Source organism: Wyeomyia smithii, chromosome 3, assembly GCF_029784165.1.
Source record: "Wyeomyia smithii strain HCP4-BCI-WySm-NY-G18 chromosome 3, ASM2978416v1, whole genome shotgun sequence".
NCBI lineage: Eukaryota > Metazoa > Arthropoda > Insecta > Diptera > Culicidae > Wyeomyia > Wyeomyia smithii.
The window spans coordinates 41804086-41830283 of NC_073696.1; the positions used below are offsets into that span (position 1 = coordinate 41804086).

The 26198-nt window shown below is 39.8% G+C and overlaps 1 protein-coding gene across 6 annotated transcripts in view; it reads right to left on the bottom strand.

Moving 5' to 3' along the window:
* Nucleotides 1-31: 31 nt before the first annotated feature.
* The window catches only part of LOC129727963 (calmodulin-lysine N-methyltransferase), a 33605-nt gene continuing 7438 nt past the window's right edge, over nt 32-26198 (bottom strand). For 3 of the 6 annotated variants that reach the window (XM_055686293.1, XM_055686290.1, XM_055686292.1), the window contains exon 2: nt 32-2322. In XM_055686293.1, coding sequence (XP_055542268.1) covers nt 1043-2068 — 1026 coding nt within the window. In that variant the 5' untranslated portion in view covers nt 2069-2322 and the 3' untranslated portion in view covers nt 32-1042. Of the gene's footprint in view, nt 2323-2397; nt 2836-11472; nt 11848-26198 lie in introns of those variants that run through there. The other 3 variants (XM_055686291.1, XM_055686287.1, XM_055686289.1) reach the window with 3 other exon arrangements.

Below are 26198 nucleotides of genomic sequence, written 5' to 3' on the forward strand. Positions count from 1 at the left end.
TGTTTTATTCTATTGCTGGAAAAGTTCGGTAACTTTTCCTCATTTAACAATCCCAAGTATTTCTATATATTTTCAAACTCTATCTAAACAACTGGTGATGTCGAAGTTGTATCTGGCATTCAAATGGTCGGAATTTTAGTACTAAATTTAGTTTGTATTTGTATGTCTCAAGCTGAAATTTTACAGTTTCTAAATGGTTCTGCGTGACTAATCACGGTGAGCTTATCCACAACGGCAAGATTTCCAACAAATTGTTTGCTCTTCATTTGACTTTTCTCCTACCGACTGAATGAAACAACAATATTTTGTCACAGTGCTTTTGATCCTCGCCGTTTTATATTCATTTCTTCAGAAAAAATCGTCCACTTAATCTGACAATAAAGTTTACTATTATAATGAACTTAATTGAAGAATTTCGAATATCCATTGCTTTGCCCATCATGACAAACTGTTTTTTGCAGAAACGTCTTAAAATTTAGAAAACGAAAATGTTTTAACTATTGTCGAAAACAATAACTAGGTAGTTTGTTAATTGGAATATCGCGCCCTCAAATTTAAATTTTCTGTACCAAATTCATGCATTAAAACTAATTCAAAACTGGACGATATGAACCAGGTTAAAAACTGATTTCACTAACTACATTTTACCAATGTTGTTTCCACGATAAATGACCTCAGATTATCATGTGTGCTTTGTAAATTGCAATGCACTTGCTTTTGCTCCAATACTAAGTTTTCCTTTTAACCGATAAGCTCACTTGGAAAATTATCTACCCTATTAGTTTTTTCGATTACCTGAAGCTAATTCAGCTAAGTCAACCATGATTTGACGTTTCAAAAATCCTTACCTAAAACATTTTGCTACTCAATAAACAATTGTTCTAACTAGTCTATGACATATCTACAAAACCATTGAGAAATGGTTTCCAACCAGTGGTGAAGTCTCTGAAAACTACACAAGCGGAAATTTTGCTTGTTTTTTTTCTTCTTTGGAAAAAATACAAATATGCACGGGAGCATTCAAATTTTCTACATGTACCTACTAACAATGCCGCAGATCGAAATCTTTTTTGTACATTCGTATCAACAGCGGATAGTGGATATTTTCGTCGTACCCCTCGATCCGAATGAGCTCCAGATGTTTGTTCCAGATCGCGTCGTTGTAACAGTTCAGCATATCGTAGTAGAAGCCCTTGGCCACGCATTCGTTGAGAAAGTGGACCAGGGTGTTGCCTCGGCGGGGTGCCGTGATCAGGGCCACCCCACTGTCGGCCAGAAACATCCAGATGGTATCGATTAGATGCGATCGCGATTCATCGAAGAACAGACAGTCCGCCGATAGGATAAACTGGTAGCGGGCACGATCCGCATGGAATGAAGCTTGATTATTGCTCACAGATTCCCACTTCAGCACGGATGTTTTGATGGTGCAGTTGAATTTGTTCAGATGGAGTGACTTCTCGACGTTCTTTATCGATAAATCGTTGCCATCGGTTACATGCACGAACGAGGGATTGCCGTACTTGGCCAGCACCAATCCAGCCAAGCAGGTCATTCCTCCGCCCAGCTCAAGAACATCGGTGTTTTCAAAAATGTTCAACCGTGACAAAACATAGTACGCTAGAGCTTCTTCGGATGGCCATACGCAGATATTTCCGGTATTGTTGAACCCCATAAGTTCAGTCGCCGTCCACGGTCGCTCTCCAATTAACCTAATTTTCAATCGGTATCGATCCGCTAACCTATAAACATAAATATTTTCGTCTTTTTCATCACAAGCGCGATCAAGTTCAATCAAATTGAACTTCAGTATCGGGTCATCCTCACTAGAATCATGCCGCAAGGCTTTGGCCAGCAGCTTCCACCTACGGCGTGCATTCACAGTTCTACTGTGACCGGGACTTTGCGCCTCTTTGTTAGTGTTGTTGCAGCACCCATCCTGTCCCGTTTCACAAAGCACATCACACTCCGGTGAAACCGTGATCGTGAGGAAATCAAAAGCACCTCCTGACAACATGTCATCATACTGGGATTTCATTAAATCACCGCGATCTGCTGACGTTGACATCACCTGTCGCCGATGTTTCGTTGTCCCGCCAGTAAGCGACAATAAAATCTATGTCATACCGAGCTTCCAATCCGGTAAGATGTGGCAATGTCACATCAACAATTTTTGATTCCGTGCGACTTCTGAACGTAGGAACTTCGATAATTAGGCAAGCCAATTAAAATTACCGCAGGTAACACAGATGACGCTGTTCCCGCTACAAATCAGTAAATGCCACGGCGATCGGCTAATTTGTGGCATCCAGGTACAAGTTCCTGCAACGACAAAAAAAAAGAACACATACAGAAACCGAATTGAAATGCGTCCATTAGTTTATTTATATCTGAAACCTTTTAGCGGTTTGACGATAGAATAAGTGCACTATGAATGGTTCGGCTCGTGTCTAGGAATGATCGCAATTGAAGACTCTTGAGCGCAAACAAGCGCTGAATCTAAATTCAAACTCAATCGGCGGGTGTCTTTCATGCCCGGTCGCACAATCCGTACTACTAACCGTGGTCAGGCTTTCCGTGTGCATATGTCAATAGGTGCGTCTTGTGTGGCAATCATCGAAATTCGATAAAATGACTCTAAATTAAATCATGCTCTAGCTGGTGGGGGTATGATAGCCGCCTGCCCCCCGCCATCCTCCGCTTTTACCCACAGTTGTGGTCAGTAAATGAGACAATCAATTTACCGTTGTTGTTTTTTTTTTCATTCTTCAGCTTGATTTGCTTATCAATTCATCATCAGAAATGGAAAGCGTATTCCGCTGGATGGTATGCAAAGCGGTTCCGATTTTACGGTGACATCAAGAGATAAGGTCACGAAGGTATTTTTATTTCATTGGTTAGTACGACTGTGTCTTATCAATAATAAAACTTCCGAGAACGTAGTTCTCTGTGGTAATTAAGATTAATTTGTCCTAGCTTCGGCTAGACGTTTACCAAAATTGAAACGTACGGAGGAAAATTACTACAATGTAATCTGGTTTTATCAAGATAATGCATTATAACTGCTAATAGGGTGTCAATGGAAATCGACGTCAAATCGACGTCAATGGAAATGGGGGACAGGTTGTCCAGCGTTACGTAAATTTAGGGAAGGGGGGTCATATCGAACGTTACTCATCGTTACATGGGGGGGAGGGGGTCTGAAATCTAGGTTTTTAGCGCTACGTAATTTGTGTACGACGCCTTAACTGGAAATCAATACTTTTTTGATCCTTCTGTCTCTACAATTTCTTTACAGAATTACTCAAACCAGCATACCATTGAAGAGGGAAAAGATAACGTCTTCTTTTGCAAACATCGAAGTGGGTGGTCACCATATTGAATTTAGACGCCATATTGATTTTTTTTTTCAAAAAAAAAGATTTTTGAATAGGTGCCCTCTCACTTAGAAGAATGTTCAATTAGACCATTTGGTTTTCGGTTATACATTATCTTCTTCCGATAAAACCTCTAAATCGTTAATGTCTTCCGCAAAGTTATCGTTACTATCGTCGGACGATTTTTATTTGAATGTCCCTTATCTTCTCCGTAATGATGGGTCGGTCGATTGGAGATGTTCTATAAGAATATCATGTGTTACAACAGTGTGGTAATTTTGATGTGTCCTCTCAAAACGCACAACGATTGCTCTGACTTTGCACAAAAAATGTGTTGAATGCGCAACCGTTGTACAATGAATAAATTGGATCGTAAACAGAATATGTATTTTACACACAAAAATCGTGATGATTCGGTAGACTTCGGTTTCGGGCGAACGATCAGTTTTGGGGTGCTCAAAAAACCGCTGCTTACTTTTGTGAGCAGGTGCGTATCAAAAGTTCGTGCATCCCTAACCACCGTCAGCAACCAAAACAGCCAATAATAAGCCTTGTTGCAACAGAATTTCTGACTAGTACTTAACTGTAACTGTTTCTATGATGTTTTTGAATGGCCAGCATGAGCTTTAGAACGAAATTTTTTTAACCATCGGTATGGCGACCACCCACTTCGATATTTGCAAAAGCTCTATTTTAACCTTTTTCAATGATGTATTATTTTAGTAATTCTATAGAGAAATTCAAGAGAGGTGAGCCAAGTTTTAACGAAAAACCGTTTTGGGCCTTTTTCACTATATGAGGCCATTTTGTTTTTGAGCCTTTTTTGGCCTTGAGAAGAGTTTTTCTCAGCATACTGAGCTCAAATTGTAATTATTACCTTTGCCTGTAGTATTTTTTCTGTACAAACAACATGTATTTGACAAGGCACAAGCATATCGTGCTTGTTGAAGAAGCACCAAGAATTTCTCGTAATGCGTCAAAGTCAGAATTAACTCTATATCCTCAAAAAAACCAAATCCAATAATACTTACGTTATCAAAATGAAAGGTTTTGTCTTATTTAACTCTGATTGAATCAAATCTATAATATTGATCTTACTTTCAAAATAATATGAAAGCCCTAAAGGTTCATTAATTGGCAAACATAAGAAGATATGTTAATCAAAATTATTAACAAGTTCCAGCAAAAAAAGGTAGCAATCCACAATTACACTTTTGTTTTTTGCTTGACAATTTTTTTCATTTGCCTTCAACTACATTCGCTGTATTACGAAGACAGCTAATATACGTTTATTATGGTAAAGCTAAGAATAATAATAACAGTTTTGAAATGTGAAAAGGGATTCTGAATGAATCTTAGTAAATAAACAAAAAATTCACAAGCATTCGCAGGCTCTTACTCTTCTATAAATGTATATATTTAGAAATTTACTCTTTCGATACTATCCGGTCACGATTATTTAGTGAATATCGAAGATAAAATTAAATAAATACCCGTTGCAAAAATTTACAATTCTTGTTGAGTAATATATGGTAGTCATATTTATGATATAAGCTTTCAATCACCATCAACAGCAGCATTGCAGTTTTCCCTCGATTGCACACGTATAGAAATGTACGAACAAAAGTGTACCACTGCAATACGAATAGTACCGCTGCAGTACGAATAGAAGTGTACCGCTGAAATGTACGGATAGAAGAGTACCGCTGCAATCATAGATGACGAGAGACCTGCGATTCTTTACTCCACTGGTACTGTTGCTTTTATTGGCATGTTTTCTTTCAAGACATCAGATTTTATTGGGTTCCTGCTTTCAGGTTAAGAAATTGTTCAAGAATGGGGATTGTTTCAAACTTTTTGGAAACTTTTACCTTCGAGTCATAATATTAGTCTAAGCTCATGGAAGCAAAAACAAATTGACCTATTGGGACGAGGAGACTCTGTCAATTTTTGCGGAGAATATCACAGGGAACGGATGGTGTCCATTCACGTAGTCTGTGCTAGGAATGCTCGCATGTAATTGGCTCATTATTCGCGTAAATTTGTTATTGAAACTTTTTATCAATTTTACCGCTTAGCAATGAAATTAGAGTGATAACATTTTATCTATCCAACAACATATTGGTTATTGTTCCACATCATGTGGTTATGCTGTTAAAAGAAATATATGCGCTGAAGTCCAAAAACCGTATTTTGACCATAACTTTAAATTTTAGAGGTGTTTGGAAAATTTCTAGTGTGAGTGAATATTACACACAACAAGACCTTTAACCTACACTAGGTTCCATCAGAAGTTCTAAATCGCTGTAGCACAGTGTAATTTGCCACTCACAGGAATACTGTTTACGGATTGATTGATATTGATTTTTTGCGGATGATAATAACCACCTGAGAGCCAACCATGAGGGAATGGACTTGAAGAGGCCATGAGCACCCGCTCCAATCGGTCTCCAGAAGAGCGACCATCGCGGAAATCTTGAATAGTAGACCCGTCTGCTCTACTTGCAACATAGTTTAGGCATCATGTATTAAAATGTAAATATACCGAACCTTAATTATCTCAGAAACTACACAACCGATTCGAACAAAATTGGTTTCAAATGAACGGGCAGGGTTGTACCTGTCCGTTATGTTTCAAAATATAAATATCAAATAATTAATCTCAGAAACTATCTTATAGATCTGAATAAAATTGGTATCAAAAAACGGGCAAAGAAATGAGTTCTGAAAAATCTTTAAACTCACTTACTTTTCTCAAAAATGGTTAAACCGACCTCAACTTTTTTAGAGTCAAATGAAAGGTCCAGTTGCTCGATAGTTTCCTATTAAATTTTATTGTAATCAAGTCTATTCTAGTATAGTCTACACTAACACAGCCAGTACTTGAAAGGATCCTGGAAAATGATATCCACCTTTTTTTTAAATAATTTCCATACATTTATCTTGTATACGGCCAGGCCTACTGTGTAGCGCAATATGTTTCAATATGATCTAAGAACGGGGACAATCCGTACCAACCAAACCTTATGTAATAAGTAATAGGGGAACTGCTCCATTATTCATCTCATTAAGCCGATATTCACGAAGAATGCGCGGATTAAACAACAAACTTTCATGAAATCATTGAACAAATAAACAAAATACGCTTACGTGCTCTTATAGAATCGTTCAGTATTGTATATTTAGTAAACTTAGCTAGATATATCCTGAATTGTGTAAAACAAACCATTTTGCACAACGCTTCCATATCCGTCCCAAAACTTGAATCACTGTTCAATTATTCATACCACTACGCACCCATATTCATCACACTGCAATGCACTGTTAATCATGAATGAATCACATTATTATGAATGAACGTAGCCGCAGCCGGTCGTAGTAGGTTACCTAGATATCCGCTGTAGTTGTTTACGTGCAAATATGGTAACCTAGGTAACCATTGCAGTGCTGTCCATTTATGTCAATTATGTCGGAATAATTCAACATTTTCAGTATGATTTGTTCGTATTAACAGAAACCGATTTGGCAACTTTTGATTTTCTTCAAGGCAGTGGAAACAGATGAAAATACATACAGTTGAAATTTAGGAATTGTAGAAATTCATCTCATATATTTTTGCTAATTCAAGCTGGTTTTTGGAAATTTGAGGTGAACGTTTCAAAGATTAAAGTATTCTTAGTGTAGTGAGTGATTTTGTTTAATGATTAAAATTAAAAATGGTCCGCTAGTGATGAGAAAAACTTTGGTTGGCTGCTGAACGAGTCCCGTTGCAGCCGTACAGAACAATGCGCGGATTTTGTTTTCTGAGGTAGGAGATTGAAATAAATGAGTTTTCGAGTGCAGATACCTGACTATTATGTCGAATGTAGGGCTTTTCAGTGGGTTTTGAGGATTCTACATAATGAGAAATCTAAAGTGAAATAAGAAGAATCCATTCCATGGATTAGCAGATCGATTTAGTTAGAAAATATGCGTTTTTTTCCTGTTTTCAATTGTATTTTCATGTTGTATGAGATGAATATATGGGCTGAGATGAATAATGGAGCAGTTCCCCTATAATTGGTTGGGAGTGACAAAGCTAAGAAAGTACACTCCTTTGTTGACCAATTTCCTGGGATGGAACATAGGTATTTCCCTCTCATGTTCGGGTTTTGAAACCAACGATTTAGCGCCTTTACTCGCTTTCTTATTTTTTTTTTTGGATTCGGATTTTTACTTCAAACATTATGTATCAAACTCACTGGCTCACTCTTGGAATTCAAAATAGTGTCTGTAGTCAGATTCAGGCATCTGGACATAATCCCGCTTCCGCAAATACTCATATTGGATGATATATGGTCACTTTTGACTGCTTTCGGAAATTGAAAGTCGGCTTCTCCATCATCGAATCACCCATATAGGGCATTATTTAGCCATTTTAGGTTGTATTCAGGCAACCGGAAGCAGACATGGGGAAAACACAGCACACCACAGCGCGTGGGGCCAATCTGCTAACAAATACACCACGCAGGGCTATTCGTATTACCCTCCGTCGCTAGCTAAAGACAAAACACTGGAGAGACATTCGTGAACACGCGAGCCGAGGGTTTTTTAACTTCGGCACATGAGGCAACCGAGGGTTCGCAGTTTCGGGGAACACACAAGCATTGGTCGACACGACGAGATCGACTATGGTATAATATTGGAAAGCTTGACGGTAGTCAACGCATACAACCACCTGCAATATTTTTTTCATTTGTACTTTTGTAAACATGATGCGTTTAAGAAAACACGCGTTAGCAAGCGGAAGCGGAGGGCTCACGAATTCAGTAACACTCGGGCATGTGCTTGCCGGAGCTTCTGAAGGGCTGTTTTATTTAGAACACTGTGGGTTTCGGTTTTGTATAAGCACTGAAGGGCAATAAAAAAAACCCTCCGAGGCATCGCCTAAAACACATACGCAAGTGGTGAGGTGGGTTTGGACATGCCTGACCGGAAGTAGCCACCTGGTTTTGAAAAGTTCACTATCCGAGTTAAGCGTGCTGAACGGAGAACTGATGTGTACGTTTTAGGTTTTAGTTTTATTATTATATATTTATTCGTTTGAATTAGACGGCCAAAGATTTGATTTAATAAAACAATATTGGGTAGTCAAGAAGGTGTGAGTTAATTTCTTAGGTGGTAAACGAGAAAAACTTTACTAGGGGATTATCTTCAAAATGACGAAGCAATAAAATCCGGTGCAGATGATAGTTTGAGAGAGCATAAAGCATGAAGACATTCAAAAAAAGAAACCCCAAAAAAAGAACAAGCGAAATATCTGTTTCTGCACATTTGCTGAGATTTTGAATGATATACGTTTGAAAAGTTACAAGTTTATAGCAAATCTTTCTCGGTTTCTTGACTGGAATTGCATTATTCTACAGTGGTTTGAGCCAACTCACAAACAAGGCAGCCACTTAGACGCCGTCATAAAAGTACATCGTAAATTATCAGTTGTGCTATTGTTCAAAACAAATTTACTTTTCGATTAAAATGGAATTGACGTTTTGATCACTCGTTTGATGATAAAAACATTAATAGAACTTTCAATAAAAATGCAATATTGGTTAACAGTTCTCCAAACCTGCTTTTCAAAACAGTTTTGTTGGGTGATTCGTCACAAGAAGCGGCACCGAAGAAGGATTAGTAATGTGAGAAACTTATTATGACGGCGATAAAAATTTATATTCTGCCAGTTTAATCCAGTAGAAATATTCACAGGTTGTGACACATTGGCTCAAATTGCCCGTCTTTTTGCTGTCCTACAAAAAGCATGTATGCCATTGTATGAGACAACGGATGAATTATGTGTTTATTAGGGGATTGGAGTGGATGCATGACAGGAAAAATGATGTTCAAAGTTATAAAAAAGCATGAATTTTTTCATCCTTTTATTTTTTCCACTGCTCGGCTCGCAATATTTGCAACAAAGTCCGTTCATTAAAAAAGCAAAACGCAAAAGACCGAAAAGCTCACTGATCTCGTGAGACGCGAGAAAGCAAAACGCGCATCGCGCGAGCGGGACAGGCGGTGGCCGGGTGGCTGTGGGTTTAAAAATAAATTTCATTCATAAATTCAGCTCCGTACACAAGAAGTATCCGGCCGACGGAACGGTCGTTGGGCCAGGGAAGGTACGCCTCCACAGTTGTCGTTCGTGACCTTCAGCAGTGCACTCAACAACACCCGGCAAATCCTCTTCTACGTCAGCCACAGGATCAACTTGGTGAGCAGAAAACGAAAAAAAAAACAAGAATATAGCGAAAAAAGGCATACCCGAATTATAACGGTCATTGTCAACGGCGTCGTCAGGATGGAGGGGATTATCGCACAATTTTTTTTTAAATTCATGATTCGTGGCCTACAAGGTGAGAGCGAAAAAAAATCACCGGTCGACTGGAAAAAGTTTGGGTGTTCGAAGCTAACAGCGGATATCGACTGTTCGGTGGCAAGAAAATCTAGGACATGTTTTTATCCAAAATTTTGCATGACTTGCAATGGCGCCTGAAATCGGCGATTTATATTTTGGGGATTTCTATCTTATATTTATTTAAATAAGGGAGCTGCGTCCTTGACAAGGGGGCATGGCTTTCTAACAACCAAACCAAAAATTATATTGTATTCGTTGGTTTTTCCGCTATTTTTCTGAAAAGTTTTGAAGTTTTACCTATGCTGAAGCTCCTAAAAAGTTTTTAGCATTAACATTGGCCGTAGCCAAAATTATATTTTGAGTGTACTGAAATGAGGTTTCAAAAATAAAACAAGAAATAAAATTCTGATTTATCTTTGCCCACGCGTTCGAAAAGTATCATCAAGAGTTTTGATGCGGTGCTAATTTCAAATGACACGCTGAAGAAAAAAAAACATTATGCTTTGCTTCAGTCATCCCATCAATTGGAACAATCATCAGTTTCACTTTAGATGAACCGACGACCACCAGATGGCAAAGAACCCAGTAATTAAGCTCGCTTGATTGCACTTTTTTCACATATTTTTTCTAATTAGTTTTCTATTACTGCTTGCGTTTCATGTTATTTTGTTCTTTTTAAAAGTATTCAAGTTATGTCATTTAACCATGTTTCAAATAACACTTTTTAAAACTTTTTTAAAGGAAATAATCATGATACGTTCAGGTTATCACCTGTAAGGAACCGTGTGCAATTGACAAAAAATAACGACACAATTCAACATGTAACATCAGTTTATGAATACATATCGACTTGGTTTTTTACATAACATTCATGTGCCATTGATATTAATCAAAATAAAATACTAAATACTAAATTTATTTCTGAACCATCCAAAATTCGCTGTTCTGTTTATGTCGGACATTTTCTACACTCTAATACACGAGTTAGCTTGTCCTAATGACCACACTAAGAATGCTGACCACCATTCATCAACAGGACAACAAAAAACACAAACCTCAACAACAATGCACCAAGCGCCTCCTCGCCTAACGCGCGGTTCATTATTCATTCCTCTAGAGCACAATGATGCCGTATTACACACAACATTGTTCGGCGGTGGACCTGCCACCATCGGCCACCTCACTCTGACACGACCGCAAACCATACACGAGGATTACCACCGTCGATTAAGATGCCTGGCAGCCCATCGCTTGTCGCACGATCCAACCTCACATAGCGCGAACAAAGCGATTTTTCCTGCCGCCGCCGGTCAAAGAAAGCACCTTGTTTGTATGTACCTACAATGTTTTACATGTGCAAATCGGAATCACAAATTTCGTGTTTTATTTCCTCCCAACGATGTCCCCAGCGCCAGCCCCTGCAACACACAATGCGGCACGAGATAGGCAACCGATGATGCTGCGGTCGGTCCCCACATGCTTCTCTGCACGGTTCGAAACTGATGAAAAGTATCAGCCCCAATCTGTGCTGCCACCCTGATTCCTTATTTGTTTCTTTGGGTCAGAAAATGCAGAGAAAATGTACGCCACAGTGCGGCAACTTTCCGCATAATCAACAAACTATTGCCGATAAATCATACGAATCTGTATCCGCTAACCCTGTTATGCCTCTGTTAAACATGTAAACAGTAAACGTTGCTAATATACCTTGAATCAACAAACAACTCTGCCAAACGATTCCTTGCAATAATAATTGTTAACTTCTAAACCGATTCACTCAGTTTATAGCTTGAAGACGCGAAAATTATATAACAAACAAATAGTAGATTCAATCGAAATGATTCACGATCCTGTTGAATTTAAGCACGCGCGCGTTTACCTCTAACCAGACCGTAAGCGCTCGCGTCCGGTGTGAATAACGCCGGGCGGCGATGTTGTCGAAATTAAACGTCGAAACCAACTGAACCGAACTAATTACTAAACTTGACGCTCTGGTCAGCACTCCGTTCTCTAACGCCGGGCCGGGCTCAGTAGCAGCAGAGCAGCAGCAGCGAACGACAGCAGCCGGCAGACAACTGAAAGGAGCGACCGCTGCCAAATAGCTGCGATGCTAGGGCGCTACTTATAGTATACTTATGTTGTTAGCAGAAAGGCACTCGTAGTGATGCTGCTGATGCCATGCCAAAGCACCCCAGTGCTTGCTGTATGCTGATGCACGTTTCTTCCTAACACGGTTTTTGCGGACCGTGGAGAGCACAAGTGGACAGAGAAAGAACGTCTTACGGTTTCGCAGAAGAAAATAATGGCTTTCTGACCCTGAAAAAAAAAACGAGGTTTCAGCAATCAACAAGATTTATTTTCTCTGGAAATATTCCTGTTGCGGAGAAATTGACAATTATGTCGATGATTTTTTGTTTCGTATTCTAATATCATTGGTTATCAAAATTATTAATCCAATTGTCCGACTAACGATATAAGTTGTTGTACAATACATTAGAATACTGTTTTGGTTATATGTAGATACGTCCCAGTTATGCTTTAGCGTACATGTTCTGTCTCGCACTGCTGAAATCTTAAGGAATGCAAAATAACTGTAAATCGCTTTGAACGCAATATAATGTTATAAACAAGGCCGTTTTAGCTGCCCTCTTAAATCATATAACATCGTTAAGAATATTTCTTTCCAAGGCACGAATGTGTACATATATAACTTGGCACAAGAAATAATGATTTACTCAGCAGAGCCATGAATGGGTGAAATCGTCAATATCATTATACAATAGGGTGGCAATGAAATGTATGCGACAATGGGCATCAAACAATTCGATATCGAATATTTCATAAAGTGCTGTGCATTTTTTTCATCGGTCGATTGAGCTGAAATTATGTATGGGGACTTTTTTCGAGAAAACTATTGAACCCTGTTTCTGAACGAAATTCGAAGATTTATATTTTACCATGCATGTCGTTGCCACTCTAATATAAAAAAACGAACGACATCGGAATAAAAATTTAGACCGTGTTTCGGCCAAAAATCATAATTCCCTCTAAAGTCCGTTATCAGTTCGGTGCGGAACTTCGGAATAAAAAAGCAGAAGGAAATGTCAAACAATCTTAGAACACTGCTGCCAACTAGAAATAAAGCAAAACAAGTCACTAAGCAACAATTTTTTTCATTATACTGAGAATAATTTTTTCCAACCTTATTCTGATTTTTTCTACAGTGAAAATTCGTGAAGATATTTTTATAGGATTTTTCCCCGAAACTGCTAATAATATTTCACGGCGAAATAGGGTAGGGATCATATTTTAGGCAACTTTAGGAACTGTTTTTGTATTCAGACGTTGGGTGAAATTCAAACAGAAGTATATCAATCTGTTCTCTATCTTTTTTTTTTGTCGGAACTTGTTTTCAAAAAACTAAAACTATGTTAGCAAACTTTAACAATAATCAATAAAAGTTACCAATCGAGAGACACTATTCCAATCACCCTGAACGTATTTTAAGCAGTTTCCATCTGTTTTGCAGGCTACTGCTTTAGCCGTTCCTTACGCTACTAAATATTATGTTACAACGATTACGGTCAATGAGATATGATTTTGACGTAGAATTACGCCTTGTGGCAACATCAAATGAAAAATCGGAAACATCAAGAGCGTCCCGAAATTGTCCGCTTTCAAATGCCTCAATCACAGTCAGTTTCGACGGGCTTTCTTAGTTTTTACAGCAATCTACCAAAACGCGGAATATTTCGACCAATCAAAATTGGAAACACGGCGATAATTGGCGAAACTCTTAGTGTCAGTCTAAATTCAACTAAAAATCCAATCACTATCTTTCGTTTGCAGCACGATTTGACTTTGTAAACGATTTCTTGTTGTTGCTTCTGTTGTATTGCTTGCTCGAGTGCAAGTTTAAATCTCAGTAGTCACGTATAAAAGCTAGCATGTAGAATATTAGTCATCATTGTCTATCCGACCATTGTTGTGAAAGGGTTATTTACTAGAAACTAGGTCTAACAGCTGCAAGCAGAGCTTTGGACGTCGCAGCGCATCAGGCGGAGTTTTCAAGAATCACGCAGCCTTGCCGACGGACCACCAGAGGAAACCGGGGAACCGCGAACTGGTGGTTGTAGATCTAGATTTTAGATCTCCCGCTTCTGTGAGGAGCACCGTCCTACGGGCATGTCCCCAGCTTTATGAAAAATAAAACTAACCGTCCTTTTAGGGACGAATACACATTTTCATTGGAAGTAATAAAAAATTTTTTTTCACATCTCAGTACTACAGTACTCGCGAGTTGACTAGCGAGAAACAGGTTGCTATTTACTGTTAGGAACTGTTTGCGTCATAGTAGAAAAACACCCGCGCCCGTGATTGGTTCACTATCACTTCACAAAACACACTGTCACAAAATTTGACATAGCTAATTTTTTTTTGTTCACACAACATTTATTTGACACGGCACAAAATAAGTATGACTAAAATCAAATTTCAGTGCCTAAATGCGAAAAATTGATATCGTTTTCAAGTTGCCTTGGTGCTACATTCCGATTCGAAACTCGACCTTCTGTTTATTATCCACAGACTTTGCAGCCAACTGTTAAGTGTGCAGGACAGTTGCGAGCTAGCCTCGCTACGATCCTACTGACACTTACAGTCTTTCCCAAGCAGGGTCTCGAACCTACGACGAGAGGCTTGTTAGGCCAGCACCGTACCTCCAGACCAGCGGGAAGGGATCGTTTTGAAGTACTGTGAATAAAACTGAGTTTTACCACTATCTGAAATGTTTTAGCTGGTGCAAGACAAATTTAAACTACTTCACAATCGAATGTTACTGGGGCAATTTTGTTATCCATTAGCTTAGCTTAGCTTAGCTTAGGTAGACTGCTCGTAGTTGCACTCCGTGATTGGTCGAACCAATAACATTGCAAAAGGAACCAGATGAATGGTGCTTGGGACTCGCATTACATTTTCATTGTGCAATTTTCACTGGTTCACAGAACCAGTGAAAGGCGTTATTTCGTTCTTTCAGCGCAAGATCACTGATGAAAGCAACTTTACGCTAGAGGTAAGTAATTGTTTACTGAAACATCAATCAATTATATTGAATTAATTTAATTCTTCGTTTGCTTTACAGGTTTCTTCAACAGAGAAGGAAAGTTTATATTTGGTGATAAATTTTTGTAGTAAAATTTAAATTTTATAAATAAAACAAAGGTTACATTATATGCAATCATGTCCATGTAAAACTGTTTTCATTTCAAAAACGAATAAAAATCACTCGAAGCTCGGTAAACATTCATTTGAGATTCAAAATCCAAACACTTTATGTCTATGAGCAAATCCCGCTGAGAACGGCCCACTATTTACATGATGGTATTGAAAACGGAGCAAGTTATGTTTTTTTGAAAGCCCACGTTGAACAAGCAAAGAAACTGCATTTGGTTGATCAAATTGATGGAACCTCCGTTAACTGGAAATCAAATCTTTTTCAAAATTTTTCGTTTTTCTCTAATACTTGGCTCACCTAATCTGATCTTACTCTTAAATTTCTCTATGAAATAACCTAAACCAACACATCATTGGAAAGGGAAAAGATAGGGCCTTCTATTACAAATATCAAAGTGGGTAGTCGCCATTTTGGATTTAGCCGCCATATTGTTTTCTTTCAGCAAAATTGATTTTTAAATGGGTTCCTTACTCACCTACCTCAAATTTTTATTATTCCATTCGAAAGATCATGCTTTTCTACATGAAATATGTGAAAATTAGAGATGTATGTTGTCTAAAACAAAAAAAAAATATTGAAATAACCAAAACATGTTCGACTCGACCGTTTGGTTTTTCGTTAAATCTTACCTCACTGAAAATGCTGTAACACATACTATTCTTCATAGAATAGTATTTTTTGGTGAAATCAAGTATCTAACTCACCAATAATTAAAAGGTTTAATATTTTTAAAACTCGTACCCGACGCGAACCCGTTTTTGTCGGCTGAAACCCGTGCCCGAAACTTTTTTTTCGATTAAACTTGAACCCAACCCGAAACAAAAAATGTTATTTTTGTAGAACCCGAACTCGAAAATTTGTTGGGGTTGATATTTTATACCAATTTAAGCCTGCTCTAAAGCTTTGAACTTCGAATGATATTAAAAAGTTAGTGATTTTTATAGTTGCATGATATTAGACATCATTATCTCATAATTATGCTTATTTGATATAGTCGATATATCTTATAATTATGCTTATTTGATATAGATAAAACTCTTCTCTATCTTCAAAAGAAACAAAAATACTTTCCTATCTTGAAAAATAACTGATTTTGATATTAGTTCGTTTTCGATTTTAGTACACTGTTCGATTTTGGTACGTGTGCCAAAAACGAACGTTTTTTTTAGTCATATTTTTTAGGTTGTTCAATTTAAGTTCAATAACCGCCTAAAACGAGGTATTATGGTCCTTCGTGTTGCCAAGAAGAATGGCCGGAATCGGTCAACTGAGTCCAGATATATGGATGGAACATGTTCCGGTAATATAATGGCCATGATCAAAGCAGTGCTTAGTACCGTACATGCCGCTAATTACTTCGGTGGTCACTCATGAAACTAAGTCAAAATCGACTCTATTTTTATGGTTGATGCATTCATGAACTGATTCGTGTAGAAATGCTCGATACATAGACAAATGTCACAAATGTCAATGTGTCAATATTTCTGTACCGATTAGGATTGCCAGAGAATTTATTTCCTTTTGGATTGAGCCACTTGATCACTTGTGTTGAATAAACTTGTACTACGGGTAACCGCTCCTATATTCAACTCATCACGCCTGAAATTTGTTATTCATACGTAGTTTTAGAAGGCGTTTTTCGAAAGGAAACACACAGCCACAGCGTGATCGCAAAAGGGCAGAAACATGCCAGGGAAAAGACGTCGGCACGTGACGAAAAGTTTCACATTACCGAGTCCGAGTGTATGATGAGAAAACTACCAGCTGAACGGTATAGATGTTATTGAGTTCCCTCCAATTATACGTATCGTATGCAGGTTGGTTTCACGAGCACGAACAACTACTGATAATAGAAAGGAATGTTGTTGTTATTTGGATATGGTTTAAAAGGAAAGACATAATTGTGCATCAATCTTGTTTGAGGACCTAAACAACTTTATCGAACTTGAAACATTTTATAATTCGTCCCTGGAATCACACAGTACAGGATATTTTTAAATATTATTGAGTCTTAAATCACCTTCTTGTATGTCGAGGTGAGGCAAAACCATTTTAGTTCTCACACAAACTGAAAATACCCATTTTTTAACTTTCGTTTTTTAGTAAATCTACAGTCGCCATCATTGTCACCAGATGGTGTCGAATATCCAGTAAATACTGTTCTATCGCTCTTTCTAATCAATAATGTATATTCAGCAATTCTACATAAAAAGACCCATCGATATCTGTATAAACAGTAGTTCCACGAACAAGTTTCCATCGATTTTTCAAATTTTACCAAGATATACATGTATACTAAATCTCTCCTATCTTTTTCAGCATCTTTACAATCCGTATCGGCTGCGCAAAAAGTTGCCAATAATTATAAAACTTTGTTCAGTTTATTTATCTATCGCCTGGCCAAGTGCTATTTATATCTATTTATATAGACTTTCCTAATATTGCATGCCTAGCTATTCGTTACATGTTGATACTTTTCCGCGTAACTTTGGTTAGAAATTCCATTCCGCATCAATTTAGAATCGGCACAATCTTCACAAAATTAAATCAAATTTTCAAGATGCAGAAAGGTGTGTTTTGTTTAATCTGAAGTTGATTACAATAGATGTAACATCATAAATTTTTCTGACAGCTCTGTCATTGACAGCTCAGCCCATTGTAAACTAAAATCACACAAAGTGTGATTGTATGTAAAATTATTTTGCTCAGAACTTGAATCTTCGTAAAGAAACAAGACAACGCGCCTGAAAATAAAGTAACTTACAAGCTAGTGAAAGGTTAGATTATTTCGATCAATTGGAGATAAATGTTGCATCAGATGCACGATTATTTCGAACTGTCAAAAGAGTGAGGTTATCTGGCCGGACATTCTGGAAAACATAACCGATCATTTTTATTCACGTGTTCTGACACATGACCATTTCTTAAAACTCTAAGTTCGTGAATCGTGAAATTTTATTATTTAATATTCCTTCGGATGTAAGTCATAACGGAAATTACAGAAAGTGCATAGAAACAAAACAACATGTTCAAGAAACCACCTAGCGTTTCTAAAAGAGCATTTTTATTGGACATCATAAAGTGTGCAACGGCACTGGGTGCAATTTTTGAGACAATGTATTTCACACTTTGTTCACTGAACACACAGAGAGGGCTTTAATTTTAATGTGATAATTAATGTACCATTCAGTTGACAAAGTACTTGCGTCAGATTATTATTTATGGATAACTGCCAAGGAACCAGTGCCATATGGGATCCAGATCACCCCATTAAGTCACGACGTTGCACAAGTGAGCAGGCACGTTTAGCTGTAACAGACGAGAGCTCTTTTCGTCCAGTTGTTAAAAACATTTCTGCGTGAAACACCTTAAACCATCGTAGGAAAGCTGCCAAGATTGGTTTCATTGTCTAATGGAGATCATTGCCAAATTAACAATGGATCATACGAACCTTAAGTTTAACTGACCGTAACTGCAGGACATCTAAAACCAAATTTATCAAAGGAATATCTGTTATTTATTTATTAATTTTTTAAACCTACAGTACTGATATTTTTCTTTTCCTTGGAAGATTAAAAGATTAGATTGAAAAAATGCGAATTTTCAGGAAAGAGTCGATTGCCAAATGTCATTTTTATGTGTTTTTGCATGCAATTATTATTCCATCATTTCAAAACTTCCCATTTTTATTTTCAAAGTTTCCACGAAATCATCTAACCCTGTCGATTCTGTTCGATTAAAAATTTTTGAAAAATTTTTTGTATTTAATTTTAAAACAGAACCTATCAAGTGGCTGCCTTCCTGCACACGATGTATTTTTTTTACTGCGTTTTGCATCACTTTTTTATACTTATCATACAGTGCTAATTTCGCCTTTCGGAATACTTTTCAGAAAAAAATATGGAAGGATCTTGTTGAGCAGTAAATGTCATTTTTTAATGGCCATTTTACTGTTGAAAATGCATTGTTTGATTTTCAATGTGGCATGACGCATTCGTGTAAATTCGCTGTTCCCGAAATGTGATCTGCGTTCAATATCTTTGACGATATTCAAGTTCAACTAAGATGACACCACTGACCATGTAGAAGATATCAAACATGTTACTCTATTGTTTAGGCAATTTGATTATGCGTAATGAAAGATTTTCGAATTCAGAACCGAACAATGTTCATAAAAAAGTAGTAAAGTATACTATTGGGCAGGTAGAGAAAAAGGTTACGAAAGCACGAAGACGTATCCATAAATTCTTCGTTTTTTTTTTTCATTTCAATGAAATAATAAATAAACATAACTTTGTTTCCGTAGTTCAGGATTTAAATAAGAGAAGGGATCAACAAATTTAAATGACTATAGCAGCGGTTCTCAACCTGGGAACGCGAAAGCCTTCAAGAGGTATGCGGAAGAAAAATCAGTAATAGAGGACAAAACAATGTTTCTTCACGATGCTTCACATGACATTTAAATTTGCTCTTAAAATATGAGAGTAGCAATCAAACAAACCATAGCTTAATTTGAAACCTGAATTAGACTAGTCATGTTGTGGACTTACTACTCTACAACTCTCTTCCCTTCTGCGAAAACGTTCCAAGCGGTAAAAAAATAGACAAGATTTGCCGATTTTTCATGGGTTTACAATCACACGCACTGATAGAATTGTCCATGCAGTATTAATCATAGTAACCCATGAGTCAACAGAAAAAAAATGACAGGTCTATGAGCCGTGATGGCGAAAACAGTGAAGCTACTCCGTTCAGAAGTGTGCGCGTTCAAAGAACGGTACTCCGTCGCGTCGAAAATAGACATTGTGCGGCAATTCGTGGACACCGGAAACGCCCGTTCCGGCCTCTACATTTTGCCACTATTAGACAACAATCGTAAAAAGCCCGGTTCCGGGTGGCCGATGACCCTGAGCGACAAGAAGCTCCAAAGGATGCTGAAGAGGGAGACCGAGGGAAATGTAGCCACTGCGTGCGCTTGGCCGCAACCAGCCAAACAATGAAATGGCAAAGATGGACTAGAGTGCCAATCAAAATCGATTTTTCGAATATCGTTTAGCGGTAGGGCTCAAAGTTTCGTCTTCTCGAAAAAAGTTCCCATGCCAAATTTCAGCACGATCGAACATCGGGAAAATTTATCGAAAATTTTCTAAAACCCAGAAAATTGATTTTTTAGAAAATTTTTTTTTCGAGGTAACACCAAATCTCGACGTTTCATGCATCAAGACATATGGCATCTAAAAATAATTCGATTTCGACAATTTCATGTATACCTGTGCTTATTTTTCATCGATATTTTTCGGGAAACTTTGACCGCTTTGAGGCACGTGTTTCCGATGTCCGATCAAGCTGAAATTTTGCATGGACGAATTGCAAGAAAACGAAACTTTTGAGCCGTACCGCTAACCGATATTCGAAGGTCAATTTTTTTTTCATACATCTCATTGGATCATACTCACAATAGACATACATGTCAGGAAGCGGCAGTCCCTTTCACTGGTCTCGGAGCTGCAGACAATGACGCAGCGGCAGCGCCTGAGTCAAGTCAAGTCGATTTTCCCAGTCGAGTCGATTTTCCCAGTAAATAGCGTCGAGGCGGTGGTGATGGAGGACAAGACCTGTCTCACCCTGGATGGCAACGACTGGCATATTTTACTACTCCCACGAAGGAAGTGAGTACCGAGATGAAGCTCATTCCACACACCAAGTTTCCCAAGAAGGTGCTGCTGTGGCTAACAATCAACGAGAAGAGGACGTCAAAACCACTCTTCTTTCGCTCTGGACTGGCCGTGAACGGGTAAATTTATAGTACGAAGTGCCTGCCGGAATTTGCGTCGTTCATCAAGAAACACCATATAGCCGAAGACGCGGATCTGGCGTCGGCCCATTACTCGAAGCGATCGTTGGAGCGGCTGATCGATCGATGTGGTACCCAAGTTGGTGAATCCGCCAAACGTCCGCAAGTTGCGTCCCATCGAGGATTTCTGGGCAAACCTGAGGGGTACAATCTACTCCAACAATTTTGTCGCGAAAACTGAGGAGTAAAACTAACGCAGAACTCAAAAACATGCCTTCACGCATGTTTTCGTCCGCCATGACGAATACTCTGGTTAATTCGGGCGACCACTTGCGTATTTTGGGTAGAAAAAAAGGTCAAGCGGTTGTTCAGTAACGTTTGTGTTTTTTGACGTAATGTGATGATGTTTCATCGAAACCGAAAGATTTTCGCTTTAAAAATGGTTCACCGTAAACTTTTTGTCGAGATTTTTGTCGAGTTCACGGAATTGTATATGCTGTATATGATTTCGCGATGATTCTTGTTTTGACACCATTTCGGAGAGAACTGAGGTTATGCACCTTACCTTACCAAAAAGTCCCAAGCCGTGGTGTGGCCTTTGCTGTACGTAAGAGTCGTTTCCATTCCACTCGGCCCATGGCTGCAGTTCGCCAGCTCTGCAGTCTGCGTAGGGTCCGCAGGTAGTCTTCCACCTGTTCGATCCACCTTGCCCGCTGTGCACCACTCCATCTCGTCCCTAACGGATTGGTTTCAAGAGCCATCTTTTCCGGCCTGTCGTCCGACATCCTTACAACATGCCCAGCCCACCGCAACCTGCCTATCTTAGCGGTGTGGATGATAGATGGCTCCCCAAGCAGCTACTGCAGTTCGTGGTTCATTCGCGTTCTCCACACTCCGTTTTCCATCTGCAGTCCACCGAAAATGGTACGCAACACCTTCCGCTCAAAGACTGCAAGGGCGCGTCGGTCCTTCACAAACATAGTCCATATCGCATGCCCGTAGAGGACTACCGGTCTGATCAGCGTCTTGTAGATGGTTAACTTGGTGCGGCAACGAATTCTACTCGATCGGAGCGTCCTCTGGAGACCAAAGTATGCACGATTTCCTGCCATAATGCGCCGTTGAATTTCTCTGCTGGTATCGTTGTCGGCTAGTGAGCCCAGATACACGAACTCGTCGACCACCTCGATTTCATCACCACCAACTTGAACTCTATGTGGGAGGTTAGCACTGTCTTCTCGTGCACCCCTTCCTTTCATGTACTTCGTCTTCGACGCATTGATGACCAGTCCAATCCATTTGGCTTCAGCCGATGTACGTATCCGCCATCTTCACAAAGGTCCTAGCCACAATGTCGTTATCGTCGGCGAAACCAAACAGTTGAACCGACTTTTGGAATATCGTGCCACTCGTGTTACCCCCGCTCTTCTAATGACACCTTCCAAGGCAATGTTAAACAGTAGGCACGAGAGACCTTCACCTCGCCTTAGGCCTCTTCGGGTTTCGAGTGGGCTTGAGAGCGCCCCCGATACTCGAACTACACACATCACTCGATTCATCGTCGCTTTGACCAACCGCGTCAGTTTGTCCGGAAATCCGTAGTCGTGCATAATTTGCCATAGCTGGTCCCGATCGATTGTGTCGTACGCCGATTTCAAATTGATGAACAAATGATGTGTGGGCACGTTATATTCGCGGCATTTCTGCATAAGCTGCCAAACCGCGAATATCTGATCCGTGGTGGCGCCGGCACCCATGAATCCCGCCTGGTGCCCCACGAACTGCTTCGCAAATGGTGATAGTCGACGGCAGAGTATTTGGAAGAGTACCTTGTAGGCGGCGTTCAGCGGAGTGATTGCCCGATAGTTGCAGCACTCCAGCTTGTCGCCCTTTTTATAGATGGGGCACACAATACCCTCCATCCACTCCTCCGGTACTCGTTCTTCCTCCCAAACAATGACACAGTGCACGGCTCTAGCCAGTGCGTCTCCACCGTATTTCAATAGCTCGCTGGGAAGTTGGTTCACTCCAGAAGCTTTATTGTTTTTCAGCCGGCCAATCTCCTCCTCCAGCTCCAAGAGATCGGGGGCTGGTATCCTGATGTCTTCTGCTCGTGCACCAAGGTCAGTTGCCATACCGTCCTCGCGCTCTACTGCATCGCCGTTTAGATGCTCGTCGAAGTGCTGCTTCCACCTTTCGATCACTTTACACTCGTCTGTAAGGAGGTTGCCGTACAAGCTCCTGCACATATCGGCTTGCGGCACGAAGCCTTTGCAGAAGCTGTTTAGCTTCTCGTAGAACTTCCGAGTGTCGTTAGTTTGGTACAGCTCTTCCATCGCTACGCGATCTCGGTCCTCGAGCTGGCGCTTCTTCCTTCGTAGGACTGAGTTTTGGCTGTTCCGTGCCTGTCGGTATCGTTCCACGTTCGCTCTCGTACGGTGTTGCAGCATTCTCGCCCGTGCTGCATTCTTCTTCTCGACTAACCGTTTGCATTCGCCGTCAAACCAGTTATTTCTAGGATCCGGGGCCCTTGTACCTGGTAGCGCTACAGCAGTGCTACCTATGGCGGGTCGGATGCTCCTCCAGCCATCTTCAAGGGTAGCTGCGCCAAGCTGCTCTTCCGTGGGTAGCTTTGCCTCCAGCTGCTGCGCGTCTTCCTGTGCAGCCTCGGCGTCCCGCAGTTGCTAAATGTTTGGTCACGGTGTTCGACTTCGACGGGTGTTATTGACCGTCGATAGTTTTGAGCGCATGCCCACAGCTACTAGGTAGTGGTCCGAATCTATATTCGCACTACGGTAAGTGCGAACGTTGATGATGTCGGAGTAGAACCTGCCGTCCATTAGATCGTGATCGATTTGGTACTCTGTCTGTTGGTCGGGTGATCTCCAGGTGGATTTGTGGATACCTTTGCGGGGGAAAAAGGTACTTCGGACTACCATACCACGGGAGGCTGCAAAGTTCACGCACCGATGGTCGTTATCATTAGACACGGCATGCAGGCTGTTTGGTCCGATTACCGGTCTGTACATTGCCTCCCGTCCTACCTTAGCATTTATGTCCCCAATGACGGTTTTCACGTCCCGCCACGGGCAGCTATCGTAGACCTGCTACAGCTGCGCGTAAAACGCTCCCTTCTCGACGTCGGGTTTTCCTTCATGTGTGCAGTGCACGTTGATGATGCTGTAGTGCTGTAGAATCGGCCCTTTATCCTCAACTTGCACATCCTTGCGTTGATCGGCTGCCACCCCATCACGCGTTGGCGCATCTTGCCCAGTACTATGAAGTCGGTTCCCAGCTCGCTGGTGGTGCCACAACTCTGGTAGAAGGTAGCCGCCCGATGCCCGCTTTTCCATACTTTCTGTCCTGTCCAACAAAGTTCCTGCAGTGCTACGACTTCGAAGTTGCGTGGATGTAACTCGCCATTTTGTCATGTTTACGCCCCAATGATCGCATAAACATTACAAAAAATACTGGCATAAAAAGGAGATAGAGTGTACATATAAAGAAGGGAGGGTATTGTCGGCAGTGATGCAAAAAAAATTAGTTTCTTAGGTTGTTTTTTTTTTTCTTCATCTATAGTTTATTTGACACGGCACAAATACAATTCAATGTTTAACGGCGCCAATTATATCTGGTAGCTTACTTTCTAAAGTATCCTAATAACTAAAAGCAAATTTTTTATCCTCGCTGCCGACTACGAGCTGAAACTAAATCTAACTTAAAGCTAGAATGTTTTGCATTAAAAGCACAGGTTTGCTGTTTGATGGTTTTCATTGCCATAGGTAAGCAGCATATTAAATTTGTTCCGCTGCTGGGCCAAGATATTACGGACTGGCATATTGGGTTGTCTCCCTCGGGCCTTGAGAGTATCGTGCGGGTCTGATTGCTGTTTCCGGATCCGGGGTCTTAACGTGTTCTTGTCGTTTGGTTGGATGTAGGCGGAAGGGGATAGGACTAAACTGGGGCGTGGATGGATTTCAGGAAAACGTATATAAGGGACATGTAGGATTGGTCACGGCTCGCCAAGACATCACGAACAGGAACAGCCGGCTGCCTACCTTCGGCCTGCAGGGAAGCTATTAATCTAGACCTGGCGTCACGGTGTACAGGGCATGACCAAACAACGTGCTCTATGTCGTGAAAACCTTCACCACAGGCACAGATACCTCAGCTCTCGGTTCTTAGTTTCGCTTTTCTTGAACGTTCTATGCCACCTGTCCACACGTAGGTTCTTCTTAAAACCCTTCAGAACACTACATTGTTATTTTGGAATTTTAAGAATTTTAGCCAATCCATACAACTCTAGATTTTCCAGGTGTTTATGTAGGTAATATTTTTTACGTTGTTCGAGTTACTCCACAACGTGGTGCAATATTTTAACATGTAAATAAAATTATGTCAAATGGTTCCAGTACCTTTCACTAAAGGTGCGCCACTTTTAGTCAGGCTGTAATAGAAATGATAACTAGCAAACCAACATGGTTTTTTTCTGAGTGATTTTCGTGTTGTTGTAGTTGATAAATTTCTGTCTGTCTGTTTTTACGGTACGCACCAAAATCAAATACCAAATGTTTTTTGATAAAATTCCGAAGGATTTTTTGTTTGTTACAGTCGATTCTGGAGAATTTTTATGTTGATTGCAGTTGGTTTCTGTGAAATTCGGCTGTAATTCGAAATAAAGTTGATCGGTTGAGAGGTAGTAATAAATCGGTCTGTCGATATCAGAGGAATTTGCAGCGTAGGGTGACAATGACTATTGAAAAAAAATCATCATCAAATTTCAAAAACCGACCATGTATATTTTTTATAGGCTCAAAAAAATTTCCTGGCAAAATTTCAGCTCAATTGGACATGGTTTAGGGGTGCCTCAAAACGCTCAAAGATGTGATTTTTTGACCCTCGATTTTTTTTGATGCCGAATGACTAAAAAATGCATAAAACGTCGAGATCTGGTGTTATCTCGAGCAAAAAAATTGTGGCCGGAAATGATCCTTCTAGGACCCAACCATTTTTTGGGTAACCGAGAGCCTACTTTGGGATGTTTTAGAATTGACTTTTAAAATGACTCACAACTCGCTACAAACCACATGTAAATTATTCGCATGTTTGTAAGACATCTTAAGTTTGATTTTCAATAGGGGGTTCATTTGTTTCTCACTAGAATGGTCACAAAAACAATTGATATAAAATTTATTGTTATTGAATAGAAAAAAGCAAACTAAGTAGGAAACTCATCTCTTCAATACTTCAATACTCGCACCATGACTGGCAATAGCTATATTCGTCTTTGATTCCTGTAAAATTGTTTCCAATAAAAATCTTTCAATTTTTTTCAATTATATGTCCAATCATTGTTTTGGAACACCTTACAGAAAATTAATGGATTAGAATTTCAGGCTCACATGC